This window comes from Strongylocentrotus purpuratus, unplaced genomic scaffold (genome assembly GCF_000002235.5).
Source record: "Strongylocentrotus purpuratus isolate Spur 01 unplaced genomic scaffold, Spur_5.0 spur5_scaffold_14, whole genome shotgun sequence".
NCBI lineage: Eukaryota > Metazoa > Echinodermata > Echinoidea > Camarodonta > Strongylocentrotidae > Strongylocentrotus > Strongylocentrotus purpuratus.
The window spans coordinates 19626620-19647463 of NW_022145599.1; the positions used below are offsets into that span (position 1 = coordinate 19626620).

Below are 20844 nucleotides of genomic sequence, written 5' to 3' on the forward strand. Positions count from 1 at the left end.
GAACGAACGCTATGTTGTGATCGTGCAGCAGGGCCAGGGGCTTTTTGCATGATGACATCGCACAGTGTACACAGAAGACAGCTGGATTTTTTTAGTCTACACTGTTTAGACCCCGATTCAAGGCATTTTGTAACTTTACTAAAAAGTTTATTTAAAAAGAAATCTTTATTAAAAGGAATGCATTTAGCTTACATGGTTTATTAAGCTGGTAAATTGAAAAATCGCATATCACCCAAATTTTTACCTTTTTTAATAAATGGTGACAAAGGAATGTTTACATTCAGAGGCTTAACGCAAACATATGTAAACAAAGAGTTGTGTTCTTTGTTGTTCAAATTAACTGTTTTGCAGGAAAAAAAGTCTTACAAATGATAATTCCTGGATGAAGTTCAAGAGATATTACAACCAGTACATGTCCAGTATGTTAAATGAGCTCTGTAATAATGGGTATATTCAGTAGCTAGATCTAGTCTATAGCTCTTTTTTAAATTTTTTTTTACATTAATTGTTTTCAATGTTCATTGTGACGTCATAATGGCTACGCGCAACAAAGAGTGGAAACGCCGCATGACGTAACAGTAGGAAATGAATGCATGCGCACGAGCATGTTGGTGGAATACGTCACAATAAGTAATTGATTTGGAACACCCAAAGGTAAACAAAAAATAGTGCAGAAGTTATACTACTGTTAATGTGACATAATATAATGCTGAATAATATTGGATTTAAGGTTCTCATGCAACTAGATATAGGTCAAAACATATAATTAAATGGTACAAAATCAAGTACACCCTGTGTAGCATATCTCTTTGTTTACATAAGGTTTCAATGTTAATTGTGACGTCACAATAGCTACGCGCAACACAGAGTGGAAACGCCACATGACGTAACAATACGGAATACAAGCGCGCACTGCTTTGACAAACTTCAAGGTTGTTTAATTTGTTGTCAAGGTAATAGGTTTGGTAAACCAGTTAGTATTGGACCAAATATATAATCACATTTCTTCGCTTTAAAAAGCAAAAAGATCAGATCATAGAGGAGGCGTGAGATGTTTGTTATTCGAATTGAGGAGTGCTCAGCATCGTCAAAAGGGCACCTTTTGGGGAAAAGGTAAAAAAAAGAAAAAATATAAATTGATAGGCCCACATAGTTAGGCATGTAGTGGACATGGGTACCCTTCTCCTCCTGGCTTCTGATCATCACAGGGATCACGAAAACGTTCTTCAGACACAAATAAACGCTCTATAAAGGTTTTAAAAAGTCCCTGGGCTTTTTGCAAACCCCTTTTGGGAACGTTGTGTGTTTACTGGGATATTAAAGCATTCATAGCCTATCTGCACTAGTTTGGCCAGGAGGGATTAGACCTCCCTGCGTGGTCACTGGCAGGTGGTCTCATCAAAAGGGGACCACGCGCGGGGATCAACGGGTACCACTTAGGCATTGTTGGCTGTATAGAGGGCGCAAGTAGCTACAAGTAGTGCAATCCCGCATCAAATCCTTTTCAGAAAGTCGGGAAAAATTATCTTCTAACGCTTGTACTTCCATACATAATAGACCTGTTATCGTTTGTATCTTTATGTCATTATCTATGTATAATGTAAGAATTCTATTCACAAGTCATGCATTGCTATTAATACTTTATGTTTACCCCGAGACGGGGGGAGGGGGCCGGGGGTCAAAGAGTCAATAAACTTCTACAAAAACTGGTTATAGACTACTCTTTGCGAGCGAGGGAAGTGTAAAAATACAAACAATAAACAAACAAAAGGGCAGAGTTTGATCCAGTCAGAATATAGGGGGGGGGGGGGGGCTTTTTCGGGGAAATGATTTAGGGGATCACGTACATCGCCCTTCCGAGATTCGCACTGTGTGGGTTTTATAAGTGTGTGTGTGTTAGGGGCGGGATTGAGCAACTTTCCCAATATAGAAATGTCATTAACCTCTAATATAATTATCCATTAATATTAAAAGAAGAATCACTCGATTTTTCAAAATTTTAATAAGAAAAATACATCATTTTAAAGGAAACCAAAACCTTCATACTTAGTTACTTTTATTATAAAGTTTAAAGGATTTGAATGTAATCAGTGAAAAATTGAACAAAATCGGGCAAGGAATAAGGAAGTAAGATGTGTGTGTGTGTGTGTGTGTATTGGGTTTTTACAGACGTGTATCAATCAGATATGATTATTTACGTCTGGGACCGACCTTTAAACGTCACCATCCGAAAGAGTAAGAGCTTTTTGAAATGACTAGTCACTAGAGGGCGGTATTCAATTTGATGACATCATCTGTGAACAACTCTCCATGCCTTTTGTACATAAAATTTCACAATTTTTTTGTTTTCTTCGTATTTATTTGCGTTCTTGATCCGACTTCATAACATGTGAAGTAGAATATCATTTTGCATTCTATATCTTGCTTTCGGGGGAGTACATTATCTCAATCACAAGAAAGAAGGGAAAACATGAAATTTGATGTACAAAAGGCATGGAGAGTTAACCCGTAATTTGGAGGGGTGCGGAAAATGAGATTTTAATTTGCTTTTGTGAAATAATGAAAGTGTAAATACTTTTTATTCCTTTATATTTGTATCATTCAGTTTTCCATACATAATAGACGAACTGTAATAATAATAATAATAATAATAATAGCTCGTTCTTATATAGCGCTTTTCAGGACCGGAGGCCCTCACAAAGCGCTTTACAGATAAGTATATTATTACCCCGGTCATTGGATTCAGGCTTACCCGTACACAATGTATGCACATTCTCCACTCCCTGGGGAGCATTCCAGCCAGGCGTCATTTTTACATGCGCACACTTACTAATCTAACCACATTAGCTTTCGCATCCTACCGGGTACCCATTTAACACCTGGGTGGAGAGTGGCAAATGTAGATCAATGTCTTGCCAAAGGACATTAGTGCTGCGGCGGGACTTGAACCACGGACCTTGTGATCCACAGTCCGGCGACTTATCCACTCGTCCACAACACCTCTACAAATTTATTAATTTATATTTATATGAAATATTTTCATTATATTTATTATTGTTTTAACAGTGCTTTAATGAAAAGTAAAAAAGAAGAAAAATATCAATGTTATAATTAAGTAGACCCTACATAAAATTGGATCTAAATGTTTTTATGTTCGATAGGCATAAGTTATCTTTTATGAAAGTTGACACTGATAAAATCAAAACTTGAAACACTGCAGCAGGGTCCATTTTCTGTTAAAACATTTTTTGATCAACAATTTGACTTGGTGTCAGAATAAACAAGTATTGTGAAATGTAGACTATAATATTTCACTTGCAAACTTCGGGGTCATCTGCAACCTGCCTGCAACTGGTAGCTTCAGTGGAATTTAAATCATTCGCTGATCTCAGTATTGGTGACTATACATCGGTGGTTTCATGGATTATTATACGAACCAGCGAACCTCCCCTCTGTTTTGTAGTCTGTAGTCACATACCCTGTATTAAACATCGGCCTGTAATCAAAAGATGAGGAGAGCAATCTAATGCTGCTTTGACAACATATAACATCTTTTGTGCAACAGCTCTGTAACCTATTGGGGTGTCGCTATATATGTAAAAACTGGCCATAATTTGTTTCATATTTGACGATAGACGTTATAATTTTTATTATTTCAGAAAAGTCAGAAAATGTTGCCATTCTTTCGACAGGCTATTGCGAGGACAATTTTTTTAACAGAAAATTGAAAAATGCTCATGGGTGGGCAGGTCTGAAGGGGGGGGGGGGGGGGTGCGCGGATTAAACACGGACTTTCCCCTTTGGCATCTACGTTTCATGACTGAGGTCAAAATGCGAATAACAATGACGTCATACCATTGCATTTCTTCATCCGATAGCAAGCAATCGAGCGGTGAAGTTCGCAGATTGAAAGACACAAATCAGAATATGTGTTGCCGAGTGCAAATGTAAATCAATTATATTAGCGGTTTGGCGACAGCAATACTTTATTAGCATTTTATTTTGTGCCACGGAAATATATTCATAACTCCTTACGAATTCAAAATGATTTATATACAATAGAAAATATAGGTAAAACAGTTGACAAGATACAACTTCGAACTCTGACATAGGGAACGCCTCGGAATCGATTTAAAACAAACAAATATATACAAAAATATTCCACAAAATGAAAAGATTACAGTGATTCAACACTTTTTAATCTCTAGTAAGTGCCTCTTTTCAGGTACGAGAAGTGCCCCTTTTCACTTTTAATAAGTGCCCCCTTCACCTCTGATGATTGCCCTATTCAAAACTGAGAGGTGCTCCTTTTACTTTGACAACTTCCCCTTTTTTCCTTTGTAAGAAGTGCCCCTTCTCCTTTTAATAACTACCCCTTTTTTAAACTCGGATGAGCGCACTTTTTTTCCAATAAGTACCCCTTTTCCTTATGATAAGTGCCCCCATTAAAAAGAGAGAGCTCCTTCCCCTTCTCATAACTTCCCCTTTCCCTTTCTAATAAGTGCCCCTTTTCCTTATGATAAGTGCCCCTATTAAAAAGAGAGAGCTCCTTCCCCTTCTCATAACTTCCCCTTCCCCTTCTCATAACTGCCCCTTTTAAACATCTGAACGGTGCCCCCTTTCTTTTCATTCAACAAATGAACATTTTCCTTTATTATAAGTGCCCCTTTTACATTTTCATAAGTGCCCCTTTTCATATCTGGTCAGTGCCCCTTTGCAACTCTGATAATTCCCAATAATGATACGTGCCCCTTTTCCTTTCTAATAAGAGACCTATCCCCTTTTCACCTCTTATAAATGACCCTATTAAAATCTGATGGGTGCCCCTTTTCCGTCAACAAATGCCTATTTCCCATTTTCGTAAATGCCTCCTTTTCATCACTGGTGAGTGCCTCTTTTCAAGTGAAAAAATGCCTCATTTTCACCTCTTATAATTATCCTTTGTACTTATACACGTGCTCCTTTTCTTTTCTAATAAGTGTCTTATCCCTTTCGATAATTGTCCCCTTTTCATGTAATCATTAAATGTGCCCCTTATTTAAAGCGACTAAGAGCAGTTTCCCCCAAAGTTCGCTCACTGCGCTCGCTCGCATTTAAAGATTATATAATTATGTTACTTATCAAAGGTCTTTTCAGTCTTCCGTTATGAGAATGTGCTTATAACCCCATCACGATTGGCTTTTTTCCTCTTTATAAGATGTAATTTTTCGCACTGCGACCTCACAGATCTTTAAAAATTTTCTCGCTCGCTTCGCTCGCTCGTAAATGCATATTCAGACATCACACCCAACTGTAAAGTTTGATGCTTAAGCGATATCTTGTATGATGTATGAAGAGAAACAAATATTGAAATCATCCCTGAAAATGTAATCACAATGTAGGGGTATATACCAATGTCTAAAAATTGTATATTTTCGCTTTGAGATTTCCCACTGTAGGTGCCCTTTTTTCCAGAAAGTGCCCTTTTTTGTTGGTGCCCCCCCCCCCGCTTTGAAAGTCGCTCGGCCGCCCCTGGAGCGGTATAAATGTCAAAGGTCAAAGGTTAAAATGTCTGAGGTAAAACTGACATATTTACCTCTAACCTGAAATTTTAGCTGACACCGGCGAGAGAGGGGAGGGGTATATTTAAAGCCTAGGGTTTACGTAAATGCCGCAGTCAGAACTTGTCTTCATATTTTTTTTTGGGTGGGGCTGGGGGCAGTATTTTTCATTTTCCTCCCCACAATGCCTTCCTTTTTGCAATTTTACTTCTTTTCTTTGAAGATGCAACTGTCAGTTCGAAGCATTTGGTAGTTAATTGTAATCTTTCTGCCACTCTAAAAAAAAACACGTGACCCCCTCCCGCTTTTTTATTAGAGAGCTTTAATTTCACTGTTGCTGTTAAATTGGCAATGCGAAAATCTTATCGTTAATAACATAACAATCACGCTGCTAATTTCTGTGTTTTGATGTGTGATCACCTTCCGTCGTTGCCGAAAATTGCTGTAAAACATTGCAAATTACCCTAGCTTCTCTGAGACTATAATGAATAAGGCTTCTGATAAATATGCGACTGGAAATTAAGTTTTTGTTAGGTAAGTTGTACCTTTATTTTGATGGACTATTTTGGAGTTACCTGGATAATTCTCTACCGTACGTGTTTGTCTGTTTACTCGGCCTCGCCTCGCCGCTCCTGCAGGCAGACGTTCGGCGCAAGTGCAGGGACAGCTATCGCTGCTCGGCTTCGCGCGTACGCCATACGGAGCAAAGCGATCGAGAGGTACAAACTACAATGTTGTAGATAGAGGCGAACGTCACACATCATATCAGGCCTCAGGGATGTTATTCTTTTATGTGAGCAAGATAATGTTAATTGTCATACCAAATCAAGCACGGACTAGTCATTGGTTAAAAGAGCGAAGGAGGAATGGAAGGAGAGAAGAGAGATTATAAAATGGCTCTAGATTCTAGTATTTTAAGCATCGTGATTGGTCAATACGCGTCACATGACATTGAAAAAATTTTGATGCAAGCACGATTTTGCAGAAATGAGTGCAGAAAAAGCGCAGTAAAAAGTTATATTGCACGGTGCGTACGCGTGACCATGGAGATCCAGTGCGCGCGCGTACGTGTAGTACGCGCTCCCTCGAGTTGCATTGCAATTATTGTAGGCTACGCGTAGCTAATATTGTACGCTCCACCATGATCCCCAGCGCAACGTACGCGTAGCTTAGCTCTAGCTAGCTAGCTAGAGCGGCCAGCGGGGTATTATTAAAAAGCAAATTTTTATTTTACTTTTGCCTTGGATTTAGGCCTGTTTTGACTTTTGGATTTTATAATGAAGCCAGGAATTTCAGCTGTCTGATGTAGACTCGTCTCTAGACACCCTATGCATTTTATTTTTAATAAAACAATGAATGCCGTGGACTTTTTGGTAAGCCTGCAAGGTTTTACTTTTAGACCCTCATTTTAGTCTAGTAGAATCTACTACTAGATCTAGTAAAACCAACATAACTCTAGATCTAGATCGAACTCTCGTATACTTAAGATCTAAACTTTTGTTTGTTGCTGTTTGTGTCGCTATTTTATAAAACAAATAACGCACTTGACCCTGTTGTGCGAAACGTAAATGCAGTGTTCGCTCGGTTTCTTCAGATGGTTCGCACTGTCAACTCGCCGCAAGCGGCTCGTTGCACAGAGCGGCACCAATCTAAAGAAACCTCGCGCGTACTGCATTCACCGCTATTGCACTCTGGGACGTGCGTTATTTGTATAATGTTGCATGGCTAGATTCTATCAATTTTACATTTTTAAATTGAGGTGGCTGTTGCAAAAGGAAATCTTTCCCAAATTATGCTGACTTAACGATAACAATTAATAGCGATTAGTTTAGTGAAGCCTGTAACTGTAAGGCTGTTGGAAGGCGCATGCACAGAGTTTGCAGAATTTAGCGAACTCCCTGTGCTGCGCGCTCCTTTTCAATTTCGGTAAGTATCTAGCTAGTTAGCATCATGAAAACAGGCACTTTTGCGTACACTGCATGTAGATTTATTTGCATTTGCGGCGTTGTGAACACTCATCAGAGAACTTTGTTTTTTATCACACACCTGCACCTGTTAAGCACAAAAAATAATCAGGACTTTTTTGTGTTTGCGATAGGGGCTGATTTTTAGGTGGCATTTTATTTTGGTCGAGTTGCCTCAGAGATTCGAGCACTCGCCTTCCAGCAGCTAGCATAACCAAGACCAAGAAATATACACAATGAATTTAAAGTTGCACTATGCCAGGATTAATGATAGATTTCTCATTCAAATTTTCTTTTCTTTTTTTTCCAATATCGGTGTGTTGAATTGATTGTATTTTACGGCTATTTGGTGCCAATTTTGATTCAATTTTGGCTTGTTTTGTACAGTAGTGTACTGGTGTTTGAGGGTTATAAGAATCAATAGGGGTGTCCTAATACACAAAGTATAGTAATGCTGCTGCTAGTCGGGGTTAGCTATGAAAATTTAAATTTTTAGATTAAATAGATTAAATCTTTAGATTTAGTTTCATTGGTGAAGCATTAGTTAACCATTTGGTCAACTTTTGTAGTGGTACATTTTAAAGTTGCTCCCTTTTTGTTGTTGCTTTTATTGTTGTTATTTGTTGTTGTTTGCTATGTGATTTGTTTTATATTTCTTTATATTTTATTTAGGGGGGGGGGGGGTAATAACCCTTAGCATGAAATTAAAAATTGTATTTTACTTTTAATATTATCAAGTGATTGAACTCACAAATTACTTTACCACAATCACCACTGATAATATGAAAAACCTTTATGTACTTTACAGGTATGACAGACTGATGAAAATAAGATGAGTACTGAAAAGAAACCAAAGCCTCCCAGGCCACCTGCACCCAACCTGGCTGCAAAGAAGAGCATCAAGAAACAAGCATCGTCTGGGTTGTCCTTTAGCTTCAATGACTTGAAGGCAGTGGACAGCGATGAAGAAGACAAGAGTTTTGCTCGCTTCACGAAACCTGAACGGGACGATCCCTTGTCCGACCCGACAAAGATTAAAGAGATGAAGCCCCTGACAAATACTAACCATGACCTCAAAACCAAAGAGATGAAACCTTTGACTCATTCCAACAACGGTGCCACATCTGGAGAGTTCCGACCTTTGCAGAAGGAAGACAAAGACTCATCGTTTGAGGACATCTTTGATGCTGTCAATCGTCTCCCAAGTTCTAAGCCGATAGCCGTGTCAAAACCAGTTACAGAGCAGGTTAAAAAGGTGCAAGAGGAGGTTAAAAGAACAAGATCATCGCCTCCAAGAAGTAGTGGCAACACTGAGAACAGGGAAAGTGATGGCATTAAAAATAAACCAAAGCTCCAGAAGGGAGGGTCAGGCATTTTGAGAGTAGCAACAGAAGTCCTTGAGGAGAAAGAAAATGAATCCTACCAGTTGCCATCAGATTCACAAGAGGCCCTTGCAGATCCTCTGAGCTTCCTTGACAAAGTCATGGAAGACCAACTAGAAAGTAGCTTTGATGATGATGATAATGGCCTTGAAAAGGGTGGTCATGTGAGAAAGAGGAGACAAAGTGGGAATGGCAAGAAGAAGGTCCTTCAACAGCAGCCACGTACTAAGAGCTTGGATGCAGATATCAATCAGAGCAGTTCTAAGGTGGAGCACGAGGACTCGATGGATATCAATCCTTGCTACTTCAATGTCCCTACCCCAGCAGAGCTCAAGGATGAACCCACAAGACGACCAGACAGCATTCCCAACTCTCGATCAGGTCCAAAGTCTCAAGCCAAAGGGATATCTCTCTCTGGTCTTCTAGCCTCCCCAGACATCACAGAAGAAGACAACGAAAAGCCAAGCACCAATGTCAACTCAGATGGCTTCCGGACTCCAGACATGCCTCCGGATGACACTGATTGGGTGACCATAGAAAAGAAGCCTCAGGCGGGCACATCTAGCCCTCCTCCGTCATCCAATCAGCTCCTGTCGCCAGAAGAAGAGAACAAAACTGTCAAAGCAACTCCTCAAGGCCCCTTCCCATACTTGCCCTTCTACACCCTCTATACCCTAACATTCCTAACCTTTCTGTACTTCATGTTCCCTCTGCCGACCTACATCACTGGCTTCCTAACCGGTCTCCTGTGTTCCTTCTACCTTGTGCTGTTCTTGATCTGGATGAACCTGCCACCGACGGACAAGTCTTTCAAGGAGACGGAGGGTACTGGTGGGGGCCCTCCTCTTGTCATCCCAGGGCCTCGCCTGACCGCATCTAAGATCAGGTCCAAAGAACAAGAGAAAGTCACCTTGAAGGTAAGCATGTTATGTCTTTGATATCCTCCAAGGTATTTTATAAGTTTTTATTTTTCATATTATTATTAATTTACAGTTTGCATTTTTCTTCTTCAGGTATATCATTATTATGCATGCTAGAATGGAAGCATGGCTTTGAATATTTGTGGTATCAACAAGTCAGTGTAAACATACTTTGCTCAATTTTTTGCCATCTGCATGTACAAAGTTGAAGACACATTCTTGTATACTGCTGTGCCAGTGAAAATCTGAATAACGCATTGCCATAGATTTTACTGTTCCAATTTTATGAGATTATATTGAAACCTAAAACATTTTGTTGATTATTGCACCAGTTTATATAATCCTTAAAGCAGTTTGCATAGTCAGGACTTTAGACCTTGCTGATAAATGAAAGTATTAAAATAATGTAAATCTGTAAGAAGGGGGCATGCTTGCTGTACAAAAAAAGAGTAGATCACCATTGATCATGCTCATGTAGTGTGTGTGTTTGTGTAATGTCATCATGATTATGCCACAGAACATCTGAGAATATGTTTTCAGACTCCTTCTTGTTTGATTTATCTGTATCCTAAGCCATATGGATTATCCTAAGCCATATATGGATTAGATTACAATTCCTTCTCACAATATGAACTTTCACAGTATTCAAGGTGGTGTACATGTAATGTACATGTACATGTAGCTGGTGTCAGATATCGTCTCGAGCAATCAGTCAAAGTCTGAAGGATGATATTGAGTTTCATCTGTTTATAGATAATGACTTGGCCATATTGTTCTCCAGTCAGGATTCAGCACCAGCTAATTAATATGTTACAATGAAATTGTGGTCTGCATCTAGAATCAATATACCTAGACAGGAGACACTAGATTTGACAAGGTTCCTTTGATATTAAATTAATTATGCTTCAGTCATGTGCTTGTATTAATTAGACTACTGCTGAAGCTAAATTTCAAAAGAAATTTATCTAGCCAGCAATTCACCTCATCATATCAAATCAGTGACAAAAATGTGTTCACGTAGCTGTACTGGCATTCATTGTTATTAAAATATAGTGCATTTGTGCTACATGTACATTTATTAAGATGGACCATTGTACAAGTGTTTAAGTATTTAATGCCCGCCCCCCCCCCCCACTCAGTGTTATTTAGGGTACGCATATGCGTGTTCCCAGCACCCCCCTTTCCTTTTCATTGAATACAATTAATTATTAAATTTAGGGGTTAAATTTACATACATAGGGCCTTTCATGATGTACTGTACATTGTTAGCTGACATTGACATTACCATTTAGACTTCTGGGCAGGACTTTGTACACCACTGCATGTGCCCTATATCCTTATCTTTAAAGTGTTGATTGTTGACAAATTGTTTGCACTTGTCTTTGATATGAAATAAACTGGAAGTCATTCACAAACTTTATAGGAGCTTATTATCATTGGCTTTATATAGTCTTAAACAAGATGCTTGCTCTTAATGAATACAAATTACAAAATCCCTAATACATTGGCAAACCTTGTGTTATATAAGTTCCTTTACCATATCCTGAATCTCAAGAGTAAATAAAGATTTCCTTTCATAGTGTTGAAATTATTAAACTCTGTAGTAAATTATACAAAATTTCCAATGTATAGAATTAGAAGTGACTATTTTAAAAACATACATGTACACAGTGGTACATGCACATACAAAGACGTATATTACACTGTAGCACATATGATATGGCCCGGACAGTTAGACTTAAAACTTCAACAATTTCATGAACTTGTTTGTATTCTTTGCAATCATAGCATATAGGCATACTGTACTCACTAATCTTTTTTTTTTCCACGGCAACAATGTATGTACATGTATTGCTTTAATGTATGTATGGCTTCAACTTAAGGTTTGCAAAATGGTTCTTTTTTTCACTAAATATATTTAAAATAAGTGGTACAAATTTTACTTAAAAACATCATTGAAATGTTCCTGCCATGTTTGTTTGAGACACACCTACATGTATAATACATTTATGTACCCTGTACATACTGTATTATACAAGTAAGTAAGCCTTTTAGATGCAAAGCTAATATTTTACCAGCGATCTCCCTGGCAAACATCCTTGGCATTTGCCTTTTCATTCTCATCATTTTAACCCATTTTTTTACAAGGAACGCATGGTTTCTTCAAAATGAAAGCGAAACCAAGTTAAAACAAACATTCCCCTAGCCAGTTACCCAGTCTGATCAATATCAGAATTCCCCAGTCGCTAAAAGACGCTCACTCTATTAGTTTGAACACATTATCATATCATGTACACATGTCTAGCCTGTAGGTCATTACGTGCTGTATCAAACCTTTGGAGTTTTGTGAAAAGTGGAATGCCAAAATGAATTATGTGATCATACAGAAAAATAAAGGCATAACTCAGCATGGAATTGCTTTTGAAAGGTCAAAGTACATGTACTTGTGTTATGTACAAAGCAAATTGTTGCCGATCAAATTCATTTTTTTTTCATGTCATGGAGTGCAAATTGATGCACAGTAATTGCTGTCAGTAAGCACATGTGTACTTTAATTAGTGGATTTTTTCCTCCCTGAACTATGACCTCCATTGTCACTTGGCATTTGTCTTGTATAATTACATTTTTTTAACTTTGACATATATTGAATGTGGTGGTGGTTATTTTACCTGACTGCTAAGAAAGCATAAATGCTTGTAATGAAGCAACCTGACGGCCAACAGCTTTAGGTCCTCTCTGAGGGACCTGGTAATGAGGATTAATGCCTTACCAAAGGGCACTAACGCATCAACTTGGTTTCGAACCCGGGTCACCAGATCACGAGACCACTGCTCTACCGACTGAGCTATCGTGCCTCCTCTTTCAAGTACATACATGTAAACATGTACAGTTAAAGGGCAATCTAACCCTTGTAAAAACTTGATTTGTATGAAAGCAGAAATATAACAGAATGGCAAAAGTTTTAAATGAATCGGACCAATAGTAAGGAAGTTATGAATGTTTGAAATATGAGATCACTAAGTCTATGCGAATCTCAAATTGGTAGTTTGGTCAGTGGATTGTGGTGTAGGATGTGGTGGATAACTCTCCCATTTTCTGTGTATGGTTTTAAATTTCTGAAGTTGTATCGGTAATCAATGAATCACAAATTGGTAATGTTAATTGAGATACATGTACATACATGTACAGGGTGTACATGGATCTTGAGAGGTCCACTCTCATGTGCTAGATGTACATAAAATTAAACAAAATTCATTATCTTACTCATTGATGAAGTACATAAGAATCGATTCATACTGTAGGAGCTGCATAGAAACATATTTGCAATAATTCTTTTCAATGTGCATGTATGATTCAAATTTTCTTTAGGGAAATAGAAATTTCTGAATTATTAGTACCAAGCAAATTGGAGGGAACCTTGCAAGATTTGTCACAGACCTTCAAAAAATTAATTACTTTCTTATTTGTAATCATATTTTATTCAAACTTTCACTGACCTGTTCCTCTCTTTTGTCTACTTCTATTATAAAAAGAAACAATGTAGATGTGGACTCCCCCTTTAATGCACTTTAGAGCTCTCATTTCTGTCTCGCGAGCGAGATCTTAAGAATACTCGAGTTCAGTGGGATGGATCGCTTTAATCACCTTAGGAATATCTCCCCAAGACAACAAGCTCCAGTGCATCCCTACTTTACGTCTACAGGGCCTTTCTAAGCCTCCACCCATAATCACAACTTGTGCGAAGCAATTTGGTGCTAAATGAAGCAAGCGTCAATATTGAAACCTCGCTCAGCTTTCCATCCATGCCAGCTCATGTAAATCAAAGTTTAAAACGATGCTTAATCCCTTCAGTTAGTTCAGTACATATGTTCCTTACTTGTAACTCCAAACAGTTATCTCTATGTCTCACGATACAAACAATATGCCATAGCAGTGTTAAAGGGGTTAAGATCGATCTTTACTGGTTCTTCAAAGAGAAGGTTGAGTTCGGGGAAGAGGTGAAAAATAATTTGTGAGTGTTATCATTGTTATTATGCAAGTGTGGAAGAACATCAGATAAAAAATGTTCCCTGAAAAGCATGGCTCTTCAAATGCCTTCATATTTTAAATATATGGCATGTAACAGTATAAATATCGGGACTGATTTTTATGTCACATGTTTATGTAGTCCCATGTACATGTTTCTGTGTAAAGTGCTTGTTACTTTACCAAGACTGGGCCAAATTTCTCATCATTTTGATGATTCCAGAACCTGGCAGTACACACCAATACTACAGCTAGATGATGAACCTTCTCTGATCGATTCCAAACCGTTTCTTTCAGGATGCAATCACATGACCTAGGGGGCATTTCACAAAACTTGTCATTGGTGACAAATGACAGTTTTTGTTAATAAGCTACTGAAATCCTCGCTTCTGATTGGTTATCAGCAGATTTGTCACTGATTTTTGTAATTTGTCATTGAAAAAAGGCTTCGTGAAACGCACCCCAGAACTCAAATTTATCTTTAAAGATAAAGTTGAGTTCTGGTCATGCGATTGCATCGTGAAAGAAACGGTGTGGAATCGACCAGAAAAGGTTGATCATCTAGCATATAAGAATTTGTGTGTATTGCAAGGTTCTGGAATCATCAAAATGATAAGAAATTTGGCCAAGTCTTGGTAAAGTTACAAACACTGTAGACAAAAAGATGTACATGTGTATATGGGACTACATGAACACGTGGCGTAAAAATCCTACCCTGGATTTGTACGATGTTACATGACATATTTAGAATATGGAGGCATTTGAAGAGCCATGCTTTTCAGGGAACATGTCTTATCTGATGTTCTTCCACACTTGCATAATAAGAATGATAACGCTCACAAATTATTTTTCACCTCTTCCCAGAACTCAACTTTCTCTTTAAGTTAGAGGTGTGAATGCACAAGGGGTTCCAGTCTACTGAGGAGTTTTTGCACACTTCACTGGAGCTTGGGATTCAATCAAGCAATTTCCCCAGAGAGACTTATCTATTCCCCCTACAAGTCTGGAGGTCTGCACAAAATTTGATGATAATGAAGGAGCGAGGAGAGAGAGAGAGAGAGAGAGAGAGAGAGAGAGAGAGAGAGAGAGAGAGAGAGAGGGAGAGAGAGAGAGGAGAGGAGAGGAGAGGAGAGAGAGAGAGCATGAGAGAAGAGAGGAGGAGAGAGAGAGCAAGAGAGAAGAGAGGAGGAGAGAGAGAGAGAGCATGAGAGAAGAGAGGAGGAGAGAGAGAGCAAGAGAGAAGAGAGGAGGAGAAAGAGAGAGAGAGAGCAAGAGAGAAGAGAGGAGGAGAGAGAGAGAAGAGAGAGAAGAGAGAGAAGAGAGAGAGAACTTAGAGAGAAGAGAGAGAGAGAGAAGAGAGAGAGAGAGAGAGAGAGAGAGAGAAAGAGAGAGCTAGAGAGAGAGAGAAGAGAGAAGAAAGAAGAAAGGAAAGAGAAGTAGATGTAGAAGAAGATTGAACAACCTTTTACACAAGAGGATAAGGGACTCCGTCAGGATTTCTATGTTGTTATTGACAACTGAATTTTCTCAAAGCTTTGATACCAAATTTAAAGTAGTCACCCAAAGAATCAAAAGTGTTTTGAATTGATGCAAAATTCATATCATTGTGAAATGTGAAGGGGAAGCCTTTCTGATCAAACATAACAATTTCCCTCTTCAAAATATGTTTGGGGCCCGCAGTAATCATCTCTCAAAAATGTTAATTTTGAGATCCAGATTTTCTGCCTTCAGCGATCCTCCCTAAAGCGTCAAGAAAATCTTCCCATCCATATATAATTTGTCCATAATTATCAGTTGTCGTGAATTTTCTTCGATTGACTACTTAGTATTTGGATGAAACTTTTCTTACTGAACTTCTATTCAAGATCATATCTACAAGGGGACATTGATGGTTCTCTTAGAAATTTTAACTTTAAAAATGATTTTTATGATGACAGAGAACACTCTGTCAAAGCTGTTGCTGAAAGATGGCATTCAATTATTTCAATGTCATGTAGCATAACCTTTGTACAAGTAAAATAAAATCGATTTTGTAGAGGCTGATGAGCTTTCAAGTTTAGAGAAAGTCAGTTGATCCTGTTGTAGGCAATATTAAACGGAATGTAGAAAGAGAGCAGAAAACCTTGCACCACAACAAAATCAGGGCAGCATTTCACAAAACCGTTATAAGTACAAGTTCACCGACATCTCTCATTGGAACGCTTGTATTAAAAAGTGACAATTGTGTCGCTGGAATGTCGGTAAACTTGTATGACAGTTTCATGAAACGATGCCCACATTCTCTTCAGTCTGATTAGAAATCCACTGTTTGATCACGGTGAGCGAGGACCATATCATTTTTCGTATTTTTCCGACATATATCCTGATATTTCGCTTTACGTTTATTCAAATTGATTATTTCATTCCTTTTCCTCCACCAAGAATGCCCAGGATTGTTATCATTATGTTGAGCATCCGACCATTGAAGAGGTGAACCGCAGTTTAATACCTGAAGTGTCCATTTTGTTTTTATATACCAGTATATTTTATCCCCCTTGTGTGTTGTGGACTAATTGTTAACAATAGAAAATCTGTTTAACCGTAGTTTCAAATATGTGAGTAATAATAATACCATGACTCTGTACATAAACAGTACGTGATAAATATAAATTATGCGCATTGTAGATTGATTATTCGTAAATGATACAAGATACATTTACATCCTGAGACTGAAAACATTTCATGTGTATACTGTATGGTGTGATGTGACAATAGACTTTTCTTTCTTTTATATTATCAGATATTAATCCTGAAATCATTATTTTCTTCTTTCAAAAAAAACTTTTAATTTAGTCATTGTAGATAGAATTAACTATTGACGTAAGAATTGCTGTTTGACCCCTAACCAAAAAGTAGTCCATGTAGGTTTGTAATTAACTCTTTTTCCTTTCTTTAAAGGTACCATGTCCCTTTTGCAGCCAACCTCAAATTCGGTAGAACTGTGCAGGAATTATGAATATGTCATGTATGTCCTATCTGTGAAATTTAAACGTTAGCAGTGTCCTCATATTCAAATTATGCAAGGAAACCCGTTTACTTGCTAGACTTCACTGTCAGACACTATTGAGTGACTGACTGGCTTTTTTCTTCTTTGGAAATAACATACATGAAAAGAGTTGTAAAGGGTACATGAGCATTTGTCTACATCAATAACCCACTTCTTGTGATGGCCAAGATTAAACTGATTGAATCTTTGAGCAGCATAAAACGTATGACCATTCAGTACAATTGTCTGAAAATCAAGACTATTACTTTTGGGCTCTATAGCCCTAAAGTCGATTTGACAACTAATAGTTGTTATTTTCCCACTTGAAGACATTTTCAAGCCCCACCTTTTTTAGGGAAGTTCTAAATTAGTATTATCTTTCAAATGCAGTTGGAATTTAACTTTTTCATTTTTTTGGCCTGCAAATGGGACATACCCAGAACCAAAATCCAGTTGAAACCAATTGGAACAAAACCAATTGAAACCAGTTGCCAACTGGTTTCAACTGGGAAATTGGAACAACTGGTTCCAATTGAAACCAGTTGAAACCAATTGCCAACCGGTTCCAATTGAAACCAGTTGAAACCAATTGCAACAAGGAAGGCATTACAATTATATATGTTTGTATTTGATGTATTTTGTACATGGTTAGTGTTTTACTAATCAACTTTTAGTCTGTGTAATTACAAAAATATGTTACTAATGAACATGCTTATCATTGCTTATTAATCTTTATATTTATCTAAAATAAATGCATTACTTGCAAATGAAAATTAATTAATAAATACATTGTAAATCAAAATAAATTACATAAAACATTGATCTGCACACAAGAAGATAATATGCAAATTAACTGGTTTCAATTGGATCCAGTTGGGTAACTGGAAATATTTCCAATCGGAACCAATTGGGTAACTGGAAATGAATTCTAACTGGAACCAGTTGGGTAAATGGAAAATTACTTCTAACTGGAAATGAATGCTAACTGGAACCAATTGGGTAATTGGAAATGAATTCTAACTGAAACCAGGTGGGTAACTGGAAATGACTTCTAACTGGAAATGAATGCTAACTGGAACCAGTCGGGTAACAGGAAAATCATCTTACTGTTTCTAGTTGAACTTCTAACTGGAACCAGTTGGGTAACTGGAAATGACTTCTAACTGGAACCAATTGAGTAACTGGAAAAATTACCTTATTGGTTCCAGTTGCACTTCTTATTGGTTTGAACTGGAAATGAGTACCCATAATAATATTTTCCAGTTCGCCAATTGGTTTCAACTGGAAATTTTCTATTCCAATTGAAACCAATTGAAACCAATTGAAACCAGTTGAAACCAATTGAAACCAGTTGGAGATTTCAACTGGTTTCAATTGGATCTTGGTCCTGGGTAGTACCTTTAAGTATAAATTATGTGCTACATTGTATCTCAAAGTTTGACCCGATAGTCCAATAGTGTTTGTTCATTATTCCTAAATGTTGAACTCTACATGTAGTTCTTTTTGCAAACTATATTGATGTACATGTACTGTAGCTGTTTTATGTGAGTATCTGTCATCTGGATTTTTGATAAAAGATGTCAAGTGTAAAAAAATACCTGATATTTATCACATCTGCAATTTGTGATCACTTTGAAACCACTTTATGGAGATAACATTTTTATATCAGTTGTCTCTTGAGTTGATTTTACAACAACAATAAGTAGACTTTGTACCAGCCTGCTTTGCACATTACATGTGTTAGAGGTAATGCACTTTTTAAGCTTAACAGCAAACATGTACATGATCATCGTTCATCACCCTTTGACATTCAGATTACGCATTTCGATGAGAAAAGTGTAAGGTTTGTTGTAAGTTTGTAACACATTTCAAATTGTTATTCTTAGTGTCAGTAATTGTGGGTTTAGTTGATAATTTTCCTTTAATTTTATTTTCTGCTGTTGATATACATTTTTCTATATATTTACAATTCAAAGATTGAATGAAAGAATAAATCATTACATTTCATTAGTAGCTAATTATTATCCAATATAAAAAGGGCTGTATTAAATTAATACATTTTGGGGAGTTTTTTAATTTGTTGCTCTCTTTTTACTGTCACTTGTACATGTACCTTTGAATCAACCAACCTGTTTTTATAACATGTATACAAGGATGTTAAAGGTTGCCTCTTTAAAATTAATTGTTATGATCCAAATAATGGGTAATGTGATTCCGTATTTGCGTTCTATGAAATATTTCATTCTCAATGTCTTCTTTTGTTTTAATGCCAGGGGAGGGGGGTGCTTCACAAATACTAAGATTGACTTTAAGTTTGACTAAACTATGGCAGGCCTTTCATGCCATTGTTTGCTCTCACCATTATGATCTTTAGATAATATTTTTCCTTCAATAGTGAATTATAATCATGTAAATTCTGTAGATTTGTTACCGTGATTTACATGTACGTCCCTTGAGAGACCAATGCAAATTCCAACTTAGTCAATCTTAGTCTTTGTGAAACACCCCCAGGTTAGTATTTCAGCATCAGTTCTCATCAGCAGGTGTGATGAGGTTCATGTCAGTTTATGTTGGGGTTGGATGTGAACAATTGCTCAGCATTATGGCAATGACAAAAATATTTGATACTCGTTTGATTTGATTTAAGTAATTATAACTAGTTGATTTCATGTTAGTTTACTTTGGGGGTAGGTTGTAAATTATTGCTTAGATTAATTAGTAACATATGATAATGATGAACACATTTGATACTGTAATTGTTAATGATTGATTTTATGATCTTCTTATCCACAGGGCTGGATGAATGAGTTAACCACACCTTATGATCCTGAAACCTACCACGTCAATCAAACACATTCCATCTATGTGCGCCTCGAAGGCCACAGCCTGAGACTGTCCAAACCAAAGCAGAATATAGCCCGTAGGTCCATGTTTGACGAGCCTACACCCCGTCCAGAGTTCATTCACCAACGTATCTACGACATACGGGGTAGCCACGTGTACCTCCAACCTGAGGGTCTCGTGAAGAAGCGCTTATGGAGTAAGAAATACCCGCTATTCATAGAGTTACCAAAGAAAGGGATTTCAGTTGAGAAGAAGGACGTCTCGCCTCCGGACGATGAAGCAGCTCAGGGTTTGGGCTTTGATGTCATCAAGAAAGACGAATGCGACGACAAGGTCTTGGTGTTGTTTGCAAGGACAGGTCGCGAGAAAGAAGAATGGTTTTGGAAGTTTGAAGCGGCGTCGCTCGCCACCAAGGTCCGTCCAATCCAAACGCTCCACAAGAAGGTGTTTCTCATTGGGAACGACATCATCGGGGAAGACGGCAACCCCATGTACAGGGTGGACCCTGACGACATGACGTCCCGCAAGTCCATGGTGGACTTCTACAAGTTCCTTGCCAAGGTGATGCCCAAGGAGAAGGATGTCAAGGAGCTCCTCGTCCAGGACGTGAAGGCCAAGGCTGGGGGTGTGACCTACGCCAGCCCTGGTCGTCGACCAGGGAAGAGCGGATCAGAGCGGGAGATGAGTAGCATACCCGGTGCAATCAGCAACGATGCTCCGGTAGCTTGGGTCAATGCTTTTATAGGAAGGTTCTTCTGGGACTTCTTGAGAGAACAACAGTGGGCGGACCTCATCCAGACCAAACTACAAAAGAAGCTTTCCAAGTTAAAGGTAATTATAATAATATTAATAATTAGATCAATTTATCTTTGTAATGTATGTTATTTTGTCTTTATATGTATGCGATATTGTATGTTATTTTATCTAAATGTTTTTTATGATGAATGAAATGATTTTCGACTATCTAATCTATCCATCTATCTACGCTGTATATAGCGCATCTACCGTATAAACTCTACTGAGCTGTGATGAAAAACAAAACTCTTAACAGTGCTACTTTACAGACACACAATAACGAAATAATATAAAAACTATTCAAAAGCTCCTGAAAACAATCTGTGCGTCTTCAACAAAACTTTGAAG

General features: G+C 37.8%; 1 protein-coding gene across 1 annotated transcript in view; it reads left to right on the forward strand.

Annotated features, from left to right (window-relative positions):
- The first annotated feature begins 5937 nt into the window (after nt 1-5937).
- Nucleotides 5938-20844, forward strand: part of LOC115923523 (testis-expressed protein 2-like) — a 37009-nt gene continuing 22102 nt past the window's right edge. Inside the window, exons 1-4 of the mRNA XM_030984405.1 lie at nt 5938-6074; nt 8313-9803; nt 16254-16301; nt 19651-20532. Coding sequence (XP_030840265.1) covers nt 8337-9803; nt 16254-16301; nt 19651-20532 — 2397 coding nt within the window. The 5' untranslated portion in view covers nt 5938-6074; nt 8313-8336. The remainder of the gene's footprint in view (nt 6075-8312; nt 9804-16253; nt 16302-19650; nt 20533-20844) is intronic.